The 19421-nt window shown below is 39.2% G+C and overlaps 1 protein-coding gene across 3 annotated transcripts in view; it reads right to left on the bottom strand.

Moving 5' to 3' along the window:
- Nucleotides 1-19421, bottom strand: part of BEND6 (BEN domain containing 6) — a 73291-nt gene that overhangs the window by 20773 nt on the left and 33097 nt on the right. For all 3 annotated transcript variants that reach the window (XM_033217524.1, XM_033217526.1, XM_033217525.1), the window contains exon 3: nt 12262-12439. In XM_033217524.1, coding sequence (XP_033073415.1) covers nt 12262-12439 — 178 coding nt within the window. The remainder of the gene's footprint in view (nt 1-12261; nt 12440-19421) is intronic.

The following is a 19421-nucleotide window of genomic DNA, read 5'->3' as shown; positions in this document are numbered from 1 at the left end:
TAGAGACGGGGTTTCACCGTGTTAGCCAGGATGGTCTCGATCTCCTGACCTCCTGATCCAACCATCTCAGCCTCCCAAAGTGCTGGGATTACCGGCTTGAGCCATCGCGCCTGGCCGGAGCACTTTTTCATATGTTTGTTGACCACTTGTATGTCTTCTTTTGAGAAGCGTCTGTTCATGTCTTTTGCCCATTTTTAAATGGGATTATTTGTTTTTTCCTTGTTCAATTTTTTAAGTTCCTTATAGAGTCTGGATGTTAAACCTTTGTCAAATGTGTAGCTTGCAAATATTTTCTCCCATTCTGCAGGTTTTCTCTTTACTCTGTTGACATTTTCTTTTGATGTGCAGAAGCTCTTTAGTTTAATTAGGTCCTACATGTCAATTTTTTGTTTCATTGCAATTGCTTTTGAGGACTTAGTCATAAATTATTTTCAAGGACTGACGTCCAGAATGGTGTTTCCTAGGTTTTCTTCTTGGATTCTTATAGTTTGAGATTTTACACTGAAATCTCTAATCCGTCTTGAGTTAATTTTTGTATATGGTAAAAGGTAAGGATCCAGTTTTACTTTTCTGCATACAGCTAGCCAGTTATCCCAGCACCATTTATTGAATAAGAAGTCCTTCCCCCATTGCTTATTCTTGTCAACTTTTTTGATGATTAGATGGCTGTAGGTGTATGGTTTTATTTCTGTGTTATCTTTTCTGTTCCATTGGTCTACATGTCTGTTTTTGTACCAGTACCATGCTGTTTTAGTTATTGTATATTGATAGTATAGTTTGGGATCAGATAATGTGATGACTCCAGCTTTGTTCTATTTTCTTAGGACTGCTTTAGTTATTCAGGCTCTTTTTTGGTCTCTTATGAATTTTAGAATAGTTGCTTTCCAGTTCATGACATTGGTAGTTTGACAGGAATAATGTTGAATTGGTAGATTAAGCAGTATATTCATTTTAATGGTATCAATTTTTCCAATCCATGAGCATGGAATGTTTTTCCATTTTTTTTGTGTCATTTGTGATTTCTTTCAGCAGTGTTTTGTAGTTTTCCTTGTAGAGATCTTTCACCTTCTTGGACAGATGTATTCCTAGGTATTTTATTTATCTATTTATTTGACTAGTGTAAATGGGATTGTGTTCTTGATTTGGCTCTTGGCTTGAATGTTATTGGTGTGTAGAAATGTTACTAATTTTTGTACATTTATTATTATTATTATTGGTACCAAATTTCTTTATTTGAAGGAATGGTACAAATCAAAGAACTTAAGTGAATGTTTTGGTACAACTGATAGAAAAGGTAAAGGAAACCCCAACATGTATGGACTGCCTTGGTCACCAGGGAAGTCACTCCATGGATATGGGGAAATTAGCTTAAGCCTTAGCTTTCATTATCACTGTCTCCCAGGGTATGCTTGTCAAAGAGATGCTCTGCCAAGCCAGATTCGGGTGCTCCCATCTTGTGCAAGTTGGTCACGTGGTCACCCAATTCTTTGATGGATTTCACCTGCTCATTCAGGTGATGTGTCTCAATGAAGTCACACAAATGGGGGTCATTTTTGTTAGTGGTCAGTTTGTGCAGTCCCAGTAGTCACTGATTCACATTTTTTCTTTCCAAATGTAATGCCCACTCCATTGCATTTAGCCCGTGTAGGAGGTGTAGAGCTCCAGGTTGATCTGGAGGTTGATGGCAGCCTCTGAGTCCTGGTGGTAGTTCTGGCGCACCTGCGAGGGGGACGTGGTAGTCATGGCGGTGGCGGTGGCTACGCGGCGCTGGAGCGGCGGCGGATGCCTTGCGACGGTCCCAGGGTGCGGTGAGGAGGCGGCGGAGGGCTGGTTATGGGCGGCTGGCGGGGGTGGGGGGAACGAGCGCAGGATTCTGTCCAAGCACTGTTGAAGCAGGACCTTGGCGACTCTCGGTGAAGAACGTCTGCCCTACATTTATTTTGTATCCTGAAAATTTACTAGTGTTGTTATCATTTCCAGGAGATGTTTGGCAGAATATTCAGGGTTTTCTAGTATAGACTTATATTGTCAGCAAAGAGAGATAGCTTGACTTCTTTTCCTATTTGGATGCATTTTCTTTCTTTCTCTTGCTTCATTGCTCTAGCTACCAATTCTAGTACTAGGTTGAATAGGAGTGATGACAGTGGTCATCCTTGTCTTGTTCCAGTTCTCAAGAGCAATGCTTCTGGTTTTACCTGTTCAGTATGAACAGGCTGTGGGTTTGTCACAGGTGGCTTTTATTATTTTCAGGTGTGTTCCTTTGATGCCTCGTTTCTTAAGGGTTTTTATCAAGAAAGGATGTTGGATTTTATTTAAAGCTTTTTCCACATCTATTGAGATGATCATAAGGTTTTTGTTTTTACTTTTGTTTATGTAGTAATCACATTTATTGATTTGTGTAGGTTGAACCAAACTTATATCCCAGGAATGACGCCTACTTAATAGTGGTGAATTAACTTTTTGATGCACTGTTTGATTTGAACTGCTAGTATTTTGTTGAGGATTTTTGCATCTATGTTCATCAGGGATATTGGCCTGTAGTTTTCTTTTTTAATTGTGTCTTTGCAAAGTTTTGGTATCAGAGTGATGCTGGCTTTGTGGAATGAGCTAGAGAGGAGTCCTTTTCTCAATTTTTTGGAATAGTTTCAGTAGAATTGGTAGCACCTCTTTGCATGTCTGGTAGAATTTGGCTATGAATCCATTTGGTCTGGGTGTTTTTAGTTGGTAGTTTTTGTTGTTGTTGTTGTTGTTGCTGTTTGTTTTTGAGACAGGGTCTCTCTCTGTCACTCAGGTGCAGTGATGCAATCACAGCACATTGCAGCCGCCATCTCTCGGGCTCAAGCAATCCTCCTGCTTCAGACTCCTGAGTAGCTGGGACTACTGGCACGTGTCACAACACTTGGCTAATTCTTTTTATTTTTAATATATATAAGGTCTTGTGTTGTTGCCCAGGTTGATCTGGAACTCTGAGATCAAGCAGTCCTCCCGCCTTGGCCTTTCAAAGTGGTGTGATTACAAGCATGAGCCACTGTGCCCAGCAGATTTTTTATTATTGGTCCAATTTTAGAACACGATATTAGTCTGTTTGGGGTTTCAATTTCTTTCTGGTTCAACCTTAGGAGAGTGTGTGTTTCCAAGAATGCATCCTTTTCCTTTAGATTTTCTAGTTTGTGTATGTAGAAGTGTTCATAATAGTCTCTGAGGATCTTTTGTATTTCTGTGGTATCAGTTGTAATGTAACCTTTGTTGTTTCTGATTGTGCTTGTTTGGATTTTCTCTGTTTTCTTTTCTTTGTTAATTTTGCTTTCAGTCTGTCAATCTTGTTTATCCTTTCAAAGAAAAAACTTTTAGTTTCATTGATTCTTTGTATGGATTTTTGGGTCTCAACTTTGTTTAGTTCCTCTTTGACTTTAGTGATTTCTTCTGCTAGCTTTGGGGTTTTTCTTGTTTTTCTAGTTTCTCTAGGTGTAAAGGTTAGATCACTGAGATATTTCTAACTTCATGAGGTAAATGTTTAGTACTATAAACTTTCCTCTTAACATTGGTTTTGCCGTATCCCAGAAATTTTGGTATGTTGTATTTCTTTTTCATTAATTTCAAAGAATTTTTAAAATTTCTGCCTTAATTTCATTGTTTACCCAAAGTCATTCAGGAGCAAGTTGTTTAATTTTCATGTAATTGTGTGGTTTTGAGAGATCTTCTTGATATTTATTACTATTTTTATTCCACTATGGTCTGAGAGTATGGTTCATACAATTTCAATTTTTTTGAATTTATTGAGACTTGCTCTGTGGCCAAGCATGTGTTCAATCTTGCAATATTTTGCATGAGCAGATGAGAAGAATGTATATTCTGTGGTTGATGGGTGGAATATTCTGTAGATGTCTCTTAGGTCCAATTCATCAAATGTCCAATTTAATTCTAGAATTCCTACGTCAGTTTTCTGCATGAATGATCTGTCTAACGTTGTCAGTGGGGTGTTTTCAAGTCCCCCACTATTATTGTATGACTGTCTAAGTCTTCTTATAGGTCTAGAGTACTTGTTTTATTTATCAGGGTGCTCCAATGTTGGGTGCATATATATTTAGGATAGTTAAGTCTTCTTATTTAATTGAACCTTTTATCATTATGTAATGCTCTACTTTGTCCTTTCTTTTTCTATTGTTGGCTTAAAGTCTGTTTTAGCTGATATAAGAATCATGACCCTTGCTCTTTGTTTTTTTCGATTTGCGATATTTCTCTAGCCCTTTACTTTGAGCCTATGGGTGTCATTACATATGAGGTCTACTTGTTTTTTTTTTACTCTAACATACCACTCTGTGCCTTTTAAGTGCAGCATTTAGATTATTAACATTCAAAGTTAATACTGATATGTGAAGTTTTGATCCTATTGTAAAGTTGTTAGCTGGCTGCTTTGTAGTTTCATGTGGTTATTTTACAGTATCTGTGGAAAATGTACATAAGTGTGTTTTTGTGGTAGTGGGTATCATTATTTTGTTTACATGTTTAGAACTCCCTTAAGAAACTCTTGTAAGGCTGGTCTAGTAATAACTCATTCTCTTAGCACTTGCTTGTCTGGAAAATATTTTGTTTCTCCTTCACTGATGAAGCTTAGTTTGTCAGGATATGTATGTCTTGGTTGGAATTTCTTCTCTTTAAGAATGCTGAAAATAGGCCCCTAACATCTCCTGCCTTGCAAGGTTTCTGTTGAGAAGTCCACTGTTCACCTGATGGGGTTCCCTTTGATATTTTTCTCTAGTGGCTTTTAAGATTTTTTTTCTTGCCAGGTGCAGTGGCTCATGCCTATAATCCCAGTACTTTGAGAGGCCAAGGTAGTGGATCACTTGAGCCCAGGAGTTCAAGATCAGCCTGGACAACATGGCAAAACCCCATCTCTCCAAAAAATAGAAAAATTGGCCAGGCATTGTGGTGCATGCCTGTAGTCTCAGTTACTTGGGAGGCTGAGGTGGAAGGATTACCCAAGCTCGGGAGGTGGAGGTTGCAGTGAGCAGTGATGGCACCACTACACTCCAACCTGGGCAACAGAGACCCTGAGACCCTGTCTCAAAAAAAAAAAAAAAAAAAAAAGAATTTTTCTTTAGCATTGACCCTGGAGGGTCTGGTGACTATATGTCTTGGTGATGTTCATTTTGTAGAGGATGTAACAGGTGTTCTCTGGATTTCTTTTTCTTTTTCATGTGGGTATGATTTTTTTTCTTTCCCTAAAATGTTTTTTCTTTTTCTTTCCCTTTTCTCCCTGTGGTTGTAGTGAATACTGGGTAGGGTCTTTTGGCTTCGTTTCTGTAGGTCTATGCACTTCTGTTGGCAGGTTTCATATTGGGCTGTGCAGTTTGACCTACAGGCCAGTACATGGCACTTATAGGTAAGAGCTGGCTGCAACCAAAGTGGCTGAGTATGGACTTGATCCTTGTTTTACTGAGAGAAGTTCTCTGTGGTCTCAGTCAATGGGCTGATTGGTAGAGTACACAGTGGTCTGTGCTCTCTGCTTATCCGCAGGGGAAGGAGGGACCAAAATGGGCAGGGCTGGATGGACAGGTCCACCTACAGGTCCCCTGATAGCAGGCACAAGCATCAGTACTGAGGGGGAATCCAGTGGGTGGCCACCAAGTGCCCAGAGGTGTGCCTAGATGTGGAGCTGGGAAATCTCCTTGGCCCCAAGCTCTCTGCACAGGCATGAGGGAGGTGTCCTAAACTAATCCAGGAGAGTGAGTGCAATAGATGCCTGGAGATCTGCTTGAATGTGGAGCAATAAGGATCCCCCTGCACCTGGTTCTCTGCACAAGAAGGGTGGGGCAGCTCAGGCTGCTGAATCAGCTTAGCAAGTGCTCCAAATGCCTGGAGATCTGCCTGGGCATGAAGCGGAGATGGCCTTCATGCCATCACTGTGCAGAATCTCCGTGAATCTCTGTACAGAAAGGGTGGGGTGAATCAAGCTCCTGATCCACATGAGCAGGTGCTCTGAATACCTGGAGATCTGCCTGGGCATGGAGTGGAGAGAGTCCCATTGCACCAAGATTTATGCCCAAGAAGGGTAGGGAGCAACTGAGGCTGCTGAACCAGGTGAGGGGGTGCTCCTAATACCTGGACACCTGTCTGGGTCCTGTGAGTGAAGCAGAGAGGAAACTGCTGCACCATGACTTCAGGGGAGTGGGCTGATGAACCCAGCAATTTTCTTGCCCATTTTTAAACAGAATTATTTGATTTTTTGCTATTGGGTTGTTGGAGTTCCCTATATTTTCTGTATATTAACCCCATGTCAGATGCAGAGTTTGCAAACATTTTCTCCATTTTGGAGGTTGTCCCTTCACTCTGTTGATTGTTTCCTTTGTTGTGTAGAAGCTTTTTGGTTTGATGTAATTCTACTTGTCTTTTTTTTTTTTTTTTTTTTTGCTTTTGTTGCCTACGCTTTTGGGGTCTTATTCAAAAAATCCTTTCCCAGACCAATGCCACGAAGCATTTCCCAATGTTTTCTTCTAGAAGTTCCACAGTTTCTGGTCTTAACGTTTGTCTTTAATCCATTTTCGGTTGTTTTTCGGAGTCTAAAAACACTGATTTTTCATTCTTTACTAAAATGTCATTACTTACAAGAGTCAAGTTTTTGGCTGATGCTTTGTTTTTCTTAGGTATACACATGATAAATATTGACTATTTAATACGTTTCTGTACAATAAATATATCACTTATTTTCTTTCACATCCTATTGTGTTGGTCAGTTGTAGTGCACAAGATATGTATTAAATGCTTAACACACACACATAGCACACACACACGTTTGCCATCCTGAATGTCTAGAATGGCATATTCATTCTGCCATTTTTCTTAGTTACCAGGCTTTATAAACATAGAAACAGCCCTGATTCTTAAAGAGTTAGGAACATTATTGCAAACAAAGTAAATAATCAGCATATAGTCTTCCCTTAGACTCCTTTCTTAATAGTATTATACAAGAGATTTCAACTTTCTGTTATCTTCCTAGTTCCAACTGTAGCTTTACAAGAAGGCCTGCTATGACCATGCCATTAACATTATAAGCCATTCCCTCTCCCTCAAAATGTAATCCTTTTTTGCAGCCTCTATTTTTTCCAAAGCACCTTTCACCATCCAACATACTATATAATTTACTTAATTATCTTTTGTATGTTTTTTAACCATCCCCTCTTGCCACACACACACACAAACACACACACACACTCCATGAAAGCGTGAATCTTTGACTGTTTCGTCCATTGAGTTTCCTAGGTACTTAGAATAGCCCCTTTCACATAGTAGGGACTTTATAAATATTTACTAAATGAATAAATGGGCCGAGTGCGGTGGCTCACGCCTGTAATCCCAGCACACTTTGGGAGGCGGAGGTGGGCAGATCACGAGGTCAGGAAATCATGACCATCCTGGCTAACATGGTGAAACCTCGTCTCTACTAAAAATACAAAAAATTAGCCAGGCGTGGTGGTGGGCGCCTGTAGTCCCAGCTACTCAGGAGGCTGAGGCAGGAGAATGGCATGAATCTAGGAGGCAGAGCTTGCAGTGAGCCGAGATGGTGCCACTGCACTGCAGCGTGGGAGACAGAGTATCTGTCTCAAAAAATAAATAGATAAATAAAATGAATAAATGCAGAAATGAACACTGCAGTGACAGTAGGCAGTTCCTGACTTCTGCTGCCACAAGTCCAGTCAATTGCCAACTTTACTACTTCGTTTCTAGGGTTAAATTCTAGTGTGTGTGTATGTGGTGGGGACATGTGGAGATAGCCAATATTAAATACATAGTAGATTACACAGACTTGCAAGTGCCAAAAAGGAAACAAAACAGGGGAAGATAATATAAACTGGGAGATGAAAGGTTGAAATTGTAGATGGGAGGAAGATCAGGGAAAAGTTGAATTAGCAGTGAAGATCTGAAAGAAGTGGGGGTTCAAGGCCTATGGATAACTGGAGGAAGAACATTCTGGGCAGAGGGGATGGAAAGCACAAAGACACTGAAGATAATATCATGCCTGATGTCTTCGGAGGGAAAGTAAGTGGTCCAGTTGTCTGGATCACAGAGAAGGAGAGGATGAGGAGTAGAAAACAAGGCCAGAGAATTAAGTGGAGGGGAGGTGGCCAGATCATGTAAGGAACCAAAGATCATAAAAGGACTTTAATTTCTATACTGAGTGAGGTACGAATTCGCTGGAGAGTTTTAAGCACAGGAGGACATGAACTGGTTTACATTTAACGGAATCATTCTCACTGCTGTGTTGAGAATAGACCTCATATGAACAAGGACAGAAGTAGTGATGCAAGTTACAATGCCACCTTAATTATACAGATGAGAGGTAATGGTGGCTAGGACCAGAGTAGCAGCAGTAGGGGTGGTAAAAGGGATCGAGTTTCAGAAATATTTTGAAGGCAAAGCTAGTGGGATTTGCTAATGGACTGAGTGTGGGGTGTAAAATAAATACAGAAAGAGAAGATAACATGAAGATAACATAGTTTCTGGCTTAAGGAACTTGAACAATGAAATTAACATTAGCTAGGATGAGGAAGAAAGAAACAGGTTGAGGGAGGTGAGGAATGTGGTTTGAAACATGTTAGCCTATCAGTCATGTCAAGCATGCAGTTAGACGATGAGTTAAAGAGGCCCAGGCAGGAGATAGAAATCTGACAATCATAGCTCACTGATTTTTTTTTTTTTTTTTTTGACAGAGCCTCGCTATGTCGTTCAGGCTGGAGTGCAGTCATGTAATCTCAGCTCACTGCAACCTCCATCTCCCGGGTTCAAGCAATTCTTGTGCCTCAGCCTCCCAGGTAGCTGGGACCATTGGCGTGCAATACCATGCCTGGTTAATTTTTGTATTTTGAGTAAAGATGGAGTTTCGTCACATTGCCCAGGTTGGTCTCAAACTCCTGGTCTCAAGTGATCCACCCTCTTTGGCCTCCCAAAGTGCTGGATTACAGGTGTGAGCCACTGCGCCCAGCCTCATTGATGGATATTTACACCATATTATTGGAGTTGGTCATCTAGAGAATGAACGCAGATAGAAAAGAAAAAAGTCCAAGTACGGAGCCAGGGGAATCATAAAATACTTAGAGGATGAGATAATGAATCAGCTAAATGGAATAAGATGGAAAGACCAACAATATGAGAGGAAAGCTGGTGAATTTGGTATCCTGGAAAGCAGGTAAAGAACCTTTTTCAAGGACAGAGAGTTGTCCAAATGTGTCAAAATGCTGGTAACAGGACACTTAAGATGACAATTGATAAATGACTACTGAGGTTAGCAATGCAGAATATCATGATTGAACTGTGTCCCCCAAAAAGATGTGTCGGAAGACTAACCCCTATTACCTCAGAATGTGATCTTATTTGGACATAGGGTTTTTACAGATGTAATTGAGTTGAAATGAGGTCATTAGGGTGGGCCCTAATATAATACGACTGGTGTTCTTATACAAAGGGAGAGGTTTAGATACAGAGAGAGAAGCACACAAGGAGAACATCCTGTGAAGATTGGGGTTATGCTGATTTATTCAAGGAACAATCAGAAGCTAGGAGAGAAGCCTGAACAGATTCTTCCTAGCACCTGCAGGGGGAGTATGGCCCTGCTGACACCTTGATTTTATAATTCCAACCTCCATACTGGTGAGAGAATAAATTTCTGTGGTTTAAGCCACCTAGTTTTTGGTACTTTGTCACTGCAGCCCTACCAAGCTAATACATGGAGATGACTGATGATCATGAGAAGAGAAATTACAATGAAATTAAAGGATCTAATTGGAGTGGGATCCAGAAAGAATAACGGAGGAAACTGAATAGAGTGTGTATAGTCAAGACTTTTAAGGAGTTTTTCCATAAGAGGAAGGAGAAAAACAGAAGGTAGAGAAGCAAATGGTCTGAAAGTGAGGTTTTTTTTTTTAATGGGAGAAATAATAGTATGTTTGATACTAATGGGAATGATTCATTAGAGAAGGAAAATCTGATCTTGCAGGAGACGGTCAGAATCTCTGGAGCAATGTACCTGATTACAAAAAAGGCGATGGGATCTGGGGCACTGAAGGAGATTGAGACTCACAAGGATAGGTTATTCATGAATAATAGGAAGTAAAGGGGGATAGAAGCACAGGTGCAGGGAGGTGGCCGTGGCTTCACGTCCTCCCACTTCTCAGTGAAGTAAGAAGTCAAGCCATCAACTGAGAGTTAAGAAGACTGGGAATGGGCAGAAAGAGAAGAAAATGAAATGGCAATTTGGAGCCTGGGAGAGAGAAGAAACTGGTCATAGTAAGTGATTATTTTCATATGCTATTGAAGCTGATTGGTACGCTTTATTTAAAATTTTCTCTTCTATATTTATAATGAAATTTAGCCTACAGTTTTTTGGGGAATGGATTATGTGTCAGGTGTCAATAAAAATATATAACAGCAGTAATAACTACCATTACTGAGTTCTTCTCTTGTGCCAGGTACTGGGTAAGCATTTCTACTAATTCGCTCATTCAATTCTCATAGCCACAAGGAAGTCATATATTGCCTTCCTCTGCTTTTTGGATGAGGAAATTGCAGTGGGGGATAAGGGCACAGTGAAATAATATGGCCAAAGTTTTAAAGCAAAGTTGGGCTTCACTCCAAGGTCTATAGCTCCAAGATTAATGCTTTTAACTAGCAATTCATGCTAATTTTATAAACTAGCTTTTCATCCTATGCTAAGTTCTGGAAGAGATTATGTAAAAATGGGAATTATCTATTCTTTGGAAATCATAAAAAACTAGTCAAAAGAAAACATCAGTTTTAAAAACATAATATTTAAAATGAAGAAATAAGGCCAGGTACGGTGGCTCACACCTGTAATCCCAGCACTTTGGGAGGCCAAAGCAGAAGGATGGCTTGAGGCCAGGAGTTCGAAACCAGCCTGGGTAACACAGCGAGACCCCCATCTCTATGAAAAATTTTTAAAACTAGTCTGGTGTGGTGGTGGATGCCTACAGTCCTAGCTACTCAGGAGGCTGAGGCAGGAGGGTTGCTTAGGTTTAGGAGTTTGAGGTTGCAGTAAACTATGATCTCACCACTGCACTCCATCCTGGGCAACAGAGTGAGACCCTGTCTCTGTAAAACAAACAAAAAAAATTAAAAAAATGAAGTGAAGAAATAAAGAGGTAATGGCTTGTTAATTGAATAACATCTTTCTTCTTACATGTGACTATTTCTACTTAAAAGTATGAAGACTTTAATTTAACAAATATTCTTAGGAAAGGATGTGAATCATTACTCTCAACCACATTCATCACCATGTTCTATCTGTCTCTTATTACTATTCTGTCTCTAAATGCATTGTGAACCACTCTCTTTATTTTCATAAGCCATTGTTATAGGGTAGGCTACTATGTGAGACTGGACGATTGTATGGCCTTTCTGGTGGTTCTGCCTCACTTTCTTGTACCACTTGTACTCATTCTGTACACAGCAACTGGAAGGACTTATTTTAAAAATGTTCTGTGTATTTACTGTTTTACAACTGAGTGCTGCCAACATAGTATCCTAATTACAAAATATTCAGCTGTATAAAATAATGTATAGTGCTTAACTACAAATGGAAAGCATAATTTTTGAAAAAATAAACACATGAACATCACATAGGATCCTACAAAAAGGCATTAAGCCAAGTAGTTTTTAATTTGCTTATGCTTCTTTCTCCTTTTTTCATTTTTTTTTCCAGACACTGGAGTATTTTGTGGTGAGTTTTCTTCTTTATATTTTTCCAGTGGAATGCTATTATTTTCCCAAGTCACTCTTCCCAACAGAAAAAAATGAAGGTGTACTCTATAGACTCTAATTCCAGTGATTTCATAAAGAATCACAATAAGCTCCATTCTCTAGAGATTTCCCTAGCAGAGAGGGGTGACCTAAGCACATCATGGGCATCTTAACATGTTTGCTCTGTCTTAACAATCTTTTCTCTCTAGGGCTTAGCAGTGTGAGTGGTGTATATTAAATGCTCAATAAATGTCTCTTAAACACTATTAAATGAATACAATATTTAGTATTTTGTAGGAGAATCTAAAATTTTTTGAGCCATAAGCTAGATCTTTCAATAGAGTGCTTCTGTGTTTAAATTATATAATCAGTGATTTTTTCTAAAACTGTGAATTTTGAGTTCCCAGAGGTATGGATTTTCTTTTTTATTCTTGACAGCTAATTTGCAATACTTTCCACTGATCATATACTTTCCCTTTTATCTAAAATGTCAATGTTTTCAACGTTTACCTTGAAGCATGACCAAAGACTGTCGAAGTCGGCCGTTCTCTTTCCGGGTGTTTGTTAGTTTTTCTTTCAGGCTTTTTATTTTGGCGCACAATTCTTCCTTTGACAATTCTGCTAAAGGCTCCTCATCCTCACTGGAGCTTTCACCAGGCAGAAAGGCATTTCCCGAATATGGGTCTCTCTAAAATAGAAGGTAGGCACAATAAAAGAAGCCTCATAGCATCTTTAGTGGTTTATCCCAGGTTAACCATTGCATGTTGTTGGGACTACAAATTTCTCATTCTCACAGGCACTTTCTGCTGCGGATCTAGCTGAAGCTTTGTCCTCCAGCAGGCAGAGGAACTCAAAATAAGGGCAGAACAAAGTTTCATGTACATATGCCTCTTGAGAAACAGAAACCAGGATTCTGAATTTCTGCCTAACTTCAGTGAAAAAATGCAAAGTAGATAATTTAGCAAAACAGAATAAAATCAATAAGACCACCATTCAAATCTGCTCTTCTCTGATATACAGCCCGGATTTGAGCAGAATGCCTCACCATCTAAACCTTATTTCTTTCACCTGTGAATACACACAGACAAATGATTTAATAAATAGAAAAGCTTAACAAGATGGCAGGGTGTACCAGAGTTAGTGCTTCTACTTGCCAGCTGCAAACAATTCCTAATACAGTGTTCAAAAGGTTACCATTTATTAGGACAGGAGGTACCTGTGGAGGGGTGTAGGGTAGTAGCTGACAGGGGACATGAGGGAATCTTTGGGATGCTGGTGATGTTTTATTTTTTATATGGATGGGTTTACTGTGTGATAATCAAGCTATACAGTTTTTATACATGTACTCTTCTGTATATATGTTACACTTCCCTAAAATGTTTCTTAAAAATCTCTAGAAAGTGGCTGGGCATGGTGACTCACACCTGTAATCCCAGCACTTTGGGAGGCCAGGGAGGGTGATCGCTTGAGCCCAGGGGGTTAAGACCAGCCTGGGCAACGTGGTGAAACCCCATCTCTACAAAAAAAATATAAAAATTAGCCGGGCGGCCGGGCGCGGTGGCTCAAGCCTGTAATCCCAGCACTTTGGGAGGCCGAGACGGGCGGATCACGAGGTCAGGAGATCGAGACCATCCTGGCGAACACGGTGAAACCCCGTCTCTACTAAAAATACAAAAACTAGCCGGGCGACGTGGCGGGCGCCTGTAGTCCCAGCTACTCGGGAGGCTGAGGCAGGAGAATGGCGTAAACCCGGGAGGCGGAGCTTGCAGTGAGCTGAGATCCAGGGCGAGACTCCGCCTCAAAAAAAAAAAAAAAAAAAAAAAAATTAGCCGGGCATGGTGGCACGTGTCTGTTGTCCAGCTATTCTGGAGATCACTGGATTAAAGGGAGGCTGAGGCTGCAGTGAGCTGAGATGGTGCCACTGCACTCCACCCTGGGTGACAGAGGGAGACTCTGTCTCAAAAACAAAGTAAAAATTAAAAAAAAAAAAAAAAAACTCCAGAAAGTAAATTTTTACAGATTCTCTTGACAGTTTTCAATCCCTAGAGCTTAAATATTCTGTATTTATATTTAAATCCTGAGAACAGATGTCATTGACACACAACAAAAGATTTGCAAGATCTTTATGAAGGAAGCAAAAAAAAAAAAACTTGACTGAAAGCTACCAAAGATAATCTTCTAAATTAATGTAGAGAGACATCATGTTCAGAGATAAGAAGGCTTAATTAATTTATTTTTAAATGTGTGCAATTTGTTCAATTATCAATTTTTATTGTGTAACCATGATTATGGCTCATTATTTACAAGTAATATTGTTTTCATTAGATTGCAACACTATTAGTGAAAATGATAAAAGTTATTTGTTGATTGTCCACCAGGCATTTAGTGGTGGTGTAGGTACTTTACCTGTACCTTCATATGAAATGCCTTTACAAATGAAGAGAATAGATTTGGAGAAACTGTCATTTATTAAAGGTCACGCATCTAGTAAATGTTGGAACTTGCAAGAGATCTCAAGATTGACTCCTGTAGAATCCTTAATTTTTTAAAAAAACTGATTATCCCAAAATTGAGCCATGGAATTAATATGGTTTAAATAAAAATCTAAAAAGACATTTTGGTAACCTAATAAATTGGTTCGGAAATTTATATGGAAGAACAAAAGGCCAAAAATATCCAAAGCAATGCTAAAGAACTATACGAAGCAGGGTGTTTCTTCAGAAATACAAAGGTTTATTAAAAATCTAGAAAACTGTAGGGTGCTGGTTCAGGGATAGACAACATGACCAAGAAATAGAAGACAGTGGCCTGAGGCTGGGCATGGTGGCTCATGCCTGTAATCCCAGCACTTTGGGAGGCTGAGGTAGGCAGATCTCTTGAGCCCAGAAGTTCAAGACCAGCCTGGGGAACGTGGCAAAACCCTGTTTCTACAAAAAATACAAAAATTATCCAGGCATGGTGGCGCACACCTGTAGTCCTGGTTACTTGGGAGTCTGAGATGGGAGGATTGCTTGAGCTTGGTAGATTGAGGCTGTGGTGAGCCATGATCACATCACAGCCTAGAAGATAGAGCGAGACCCTGTCTGACAAAAAAAAAAAAAAAAAAAGAGAGTGGCCCGAAATAGATGCATGCAGATGAAGAACTTTGACATGATAGAGATGGCATGGCAGCTTACTGCAGAAATGGAATCTGTTCAATAAATAAAGCTTGAAAAAATTGGTTAACCGTTTGGAAAAAAAAAGTAAAGGAAATGGATCTGTTATCACACACATGCACACACACAACTTCATACGGATTAAGAATTTAAACATCAAAAACAAAAGTTTAAGTTTTGTGAGAAAATATAAGTGCAGGTATTTTGAACTTGGGGCAGGAAAGAATTTCTTAGGCATAAAATCATTGATCATAATAAAAAAGGTTAATAAATTCAGCTAAATTAAAATTAAGAACTTTTCTTCATTAAGGCACATTAAAGAAAGTGAAAAGACACATCACAGCTGGTGGATATTTGCAATACTGTTAGGTGACAAATCAGTAAGGAAAAAGAAGCCACAATTAAATAGAAAAACAGGCAAATGGCATGAACAAACATTTTACAGAACAGAAAACCCACAGGGCTTATAAATATACAAAGGGATGCTCAACCTCATTAACAGGGAAAAGAAGATCAAGATGACAATGAGATATGATTTGGGGCAAAGATATGAATGAGCTTGACAAAAGCATGGAGTAGACATAGATCAATGGAATTTCCTCATATTGCTGGTGGAAATGTAAACTGGCAGAACTACTCTGGAAAACATTTAACATTATATTGTAAATTTTAACATTCACCTACCCTCTGATCTTGCAATTGATTTCTAGGTTTATACATAAGAGAAATTTTCAATATTTGTAGTCCAAGACGTTCCATAATACTGTTGTTCATAATGGCGAAAACCCTGAAAACAGCCCAAATTCCCATTGATAGGACAATGGGTAAATGTGTAAGTTACAAGTTTGGATATTATACAGCATTGATGGTGAATAAATTATAGCCAAAATGAATGAATTTTGGTAAAATGTTGAGTGAGAAATGAGTTCCAGAAGTAAACATAATATGGTATACTTTTTGCAAAGTTTAAGAACAGATAAAACTAATGATACATTATCTAGGTAAATATATGTCATATAGATATATAATCCATAATATATATTTATATAGAAATGTATAATGAGACTACATTATAGTTGTGTATATATATTTTTATAAAACTATTATTGTTATTATTTATTTATTTACTTTTTGAGATGGAATCTCACTCTGTCTCCCAGGATGGAGTGCAGAGGCGTGATCATGGCGCACTGCAACCTCCACCTCCTGGGTTCAAGTGATTCTCCTGTCTCAGCCTCCTCAATAGCTGGGATTTCAGGCATGTGCCACCATGCCCAGCTAATTTTTTTTGTACACTTAGTAGAGACAAAGTTCTGCCATATTGCCCAGGCTGGTTTCAAACTCCTGACCTTAAGTGATCTGCCCACCTCGGCCTCCCAAAGTGGTGGGATTACAGGCATGAGCCACCATGCCCGGCCTATAAAACTATTAAAACACAAGTAAATTAAACAAAACTAAATATGATTACTTCTAGAATGAGGCAGGCAGGGAATGGGGTAGGTTAGGAGTCTATAGGAAGTTACAAGGTATAGTAATGTTTTAGGTCTTGGGATGGGCAGCAGCTTTATTGGAGCTCATTGTATTTTTAAAGTAAAAAATAAAAGTTGACATGAGGCAATATATAGAGAACATCTGTCATATTGCATTGCACATAGTAAACATTCAATAATCATTTTTATCATGTTAGTATACAACATAAGTTCCCTTCTTTGTAATTCGTCTCCTTTCTCCACTTCCCTTCGTATTTCCCATTCACAACCTTCTGATTGAGACTATCCTATAAGGTCAATTTTGGGGCGTATTGGGGGGAGAGCGGATTCAATGGGAAAAAAAGTATTCATGGCCGGGTGCGATGGCTCACGCCTGTAATCCCACCACTTTGGGAGACTGAGGCTGGTGGATCATGAGGTCAGGAAATCGAGACCATCCTGGCTAACACGGTGAAACCCTGTCTCAACTAAAAATACAAAAATTTAGCTGGGCATGATGGCATGTGCCTGTAGTCCCAGCTACCCAGGAGGCTGAGGCAGGATAATCTCTTGAACCCAGGAGGCGGAGGTTGCAATGAGCTGAGATCGCACCACTGCACTCCAGTCTGGGCAACAGAACAAGACTCTGTCTCAGAAACAAACAAACAAACAAAAAATGGAAAAAAAAGCATTCACATTTACCTTTTAGTTTAAAAAATAGTTTTAAAGGTCAATAGCAAGACAATTATTTGAAAACATATGCTTTTAAGTTGTAACATTCAAGCTGTGTTGAGATAAAAGGATTTTTTCAAACTACCAAACTGGCCTTTATACACACACACACACACACACGTATACACACACACACACACACACACATATATATATAGTATATATATCCACATCTGGAAAATTGGAATACAGAGTGGAATTTATAAGGATACAAACCTTGAAGTTTGTTGTATAAAATTTTAAAAAATTAACCTGAGAGTAGAAAAGGTAAAGGTATAACATAAAGAAAGCCTCTACTGCCCAGGAAAAGAAAAGACATCTGGTGCATGGAGGAGGAGCCTGGGGAATAAGAACTTGATTAGCATGAAATCTGATTTAAATGTCTTTGCTTTTCCTGGCCCTGCACTTTAGGGGGAAAGGAGATGAATCTCAGGGGTGGGAGTATATGGTAGAGACATGCAGATAAATGGGGGTAATCCCAGAACAGCAGGCTGGATCCTTGCTTAGTGCATTCTTAAGTTCCCTAAAGAGCCCTCATGTTCAGCATCAGGGTAATATGGTGTCTCTCTGAGCCATAGATTGGAAATGGCCAAATTGGTGTCCAGACAAATGGGCCAGAGACAACATCCAGATTTCCCAGAGCTCATGCAAAACAGCTGGAGAATCCAAATGGTGCTTGTGTCCTAGTTAGGGGATAGGTAAGTTCTGGAGGAACTAATGAAATATAAACAGCTGGCCGGCCGTGGTGGCTTATGCCTGTAATCCCAGTACTTTGGGAGGTGGAGGTGGGCAGATCACTTGAGGTCAGGAGTTTAAGACCAGCCTGGCCAACATGGTGAAACCTCATCTCTACTAAAAATACAAAAAAAAAATTAGCCAGGAGTGGTGGCTTATGCCTGTAATCCCAGCTACTTGGGAAGCTGAGGCATGAGAATCATTTGAACCCAGGAGGTGGACATTGCAGTGAGCAGAGACTCTGCCACTGCACTCCAGCCTGGGCAATAGAGCGAGAATCCATCTCAAAAAAAAGAAAAGAAAAGAAAAGAAAAGAAGAGAAACACAAACAGCTTCATATCTAGACAGAGAGGCCACAAGTTGCCAGAACATTATAGGAAGATGGCAGTGCGTGTCAGGATGGCAAAATTCAGCGGCAGCTACCAATAGAATCCCCAATGGACCTGTAAGGATTGGCTCAACAGTGACACCAAGGGACACCCTGAAACAAGGCAGGAAAGTTAAAACCTCAGTAAAAGATCAGATATTTTTTCCCAGAGGCTGAGTGTAAGACTTCGAAAAACTTGGTTCACTTCCCAGGAAAAGAAGTAAAAAGTGGAGAAGGGGAAGAATTTAGAGTTCACTGAGGCTCAAATCCTGAAGAGACTTAAATAACATTAGCTCAAAAAGACTGTTTTACACTAGAAAATGAATAAACAAGTTTAAGCTTTTTATTGTCTTATCAATCAAGAATGGAGAATTGAAAGCCAGATGAGATTGGCTATAGAAAATACAATTACATTTGTATATGATTTATAGCATTTACATTCAGCCTTTATTTTATTTATTTATTTATTTGTTTGTTTATTATTATTTTCTGGAAACAGGTCTTACTCTTTTGCTTGGGCTGGAGTGCAGTGACACAATTTTAGCTCACTGCAGCCTCAAACTCCTGGGCTCAAGCAGTCCTCCCGCCTCAGCCTCCCAAGTAGGTGGGATTATAGGTGCCAGGCACCATACCTGGTCCCAACCTTTATTTTATAAATGTACCAATATATGTATAAGTTTGTATATGTCATTGTTATATATGTGTTTGTATATATATACATGTGTAATACACCTTATAATGATGAAAATTACTAATATCATAAGTAGGTAAATAGCTAATATACTCATATTAAATGTATAAATCCTAAAGAAAAAATTATGTGTTGATTAAATAGAAATAAGAAAATTTTAAAAACTGAAGATGACCTACTGAGACCACAATTCTATTAGTAGTAATTAGAATCTATGTTCTTGTTAGCAAGTTTTAGCAAGTTGCTACAAGAGGGAAAGGACATCAGGCAAAAGTAACCCATTTGTAAGCATCAATTGAAGGAAATAAAGTTAACAGACACATATTAGATTGGCAGAATATATTTGTAATATCTCAAACCATAAGAGACTAATTTCTACAATAGATAAGGTATTTGTGCAAATCAATAAGAATTGAAACCAAGAAAACGAACAGAAAACAAAAACCTAATAGAAAAATGGACAGTGCAGAGACTGCTAGCTATCTCCAGGTGTCTGTTCTACCATTCTTCTATAGTACAAT

The sequence above is a fragment of the Trachypithecus francoisi genome, unplaced genomic scaffold (genome assembly GCF_009764315.1).
Source record: "Trachypithecus francoisi isolate TF-2019V2 unplaced genomic scaffold, Tfra_2.0 Lachesis_group10, whole genome shotgun sequence".
In the NCBI taxonomy this organism is placed as follows: domain Eukaryota; kingdom Metazoa; phylum Chordata; class Mammalia; order Primates; family Cercopithecidae; genus Trachypithecus; species Trachypithecus francoisi.
This window is presented reverse-complemented; position numbering and strand designations above follow the sequence as displayed.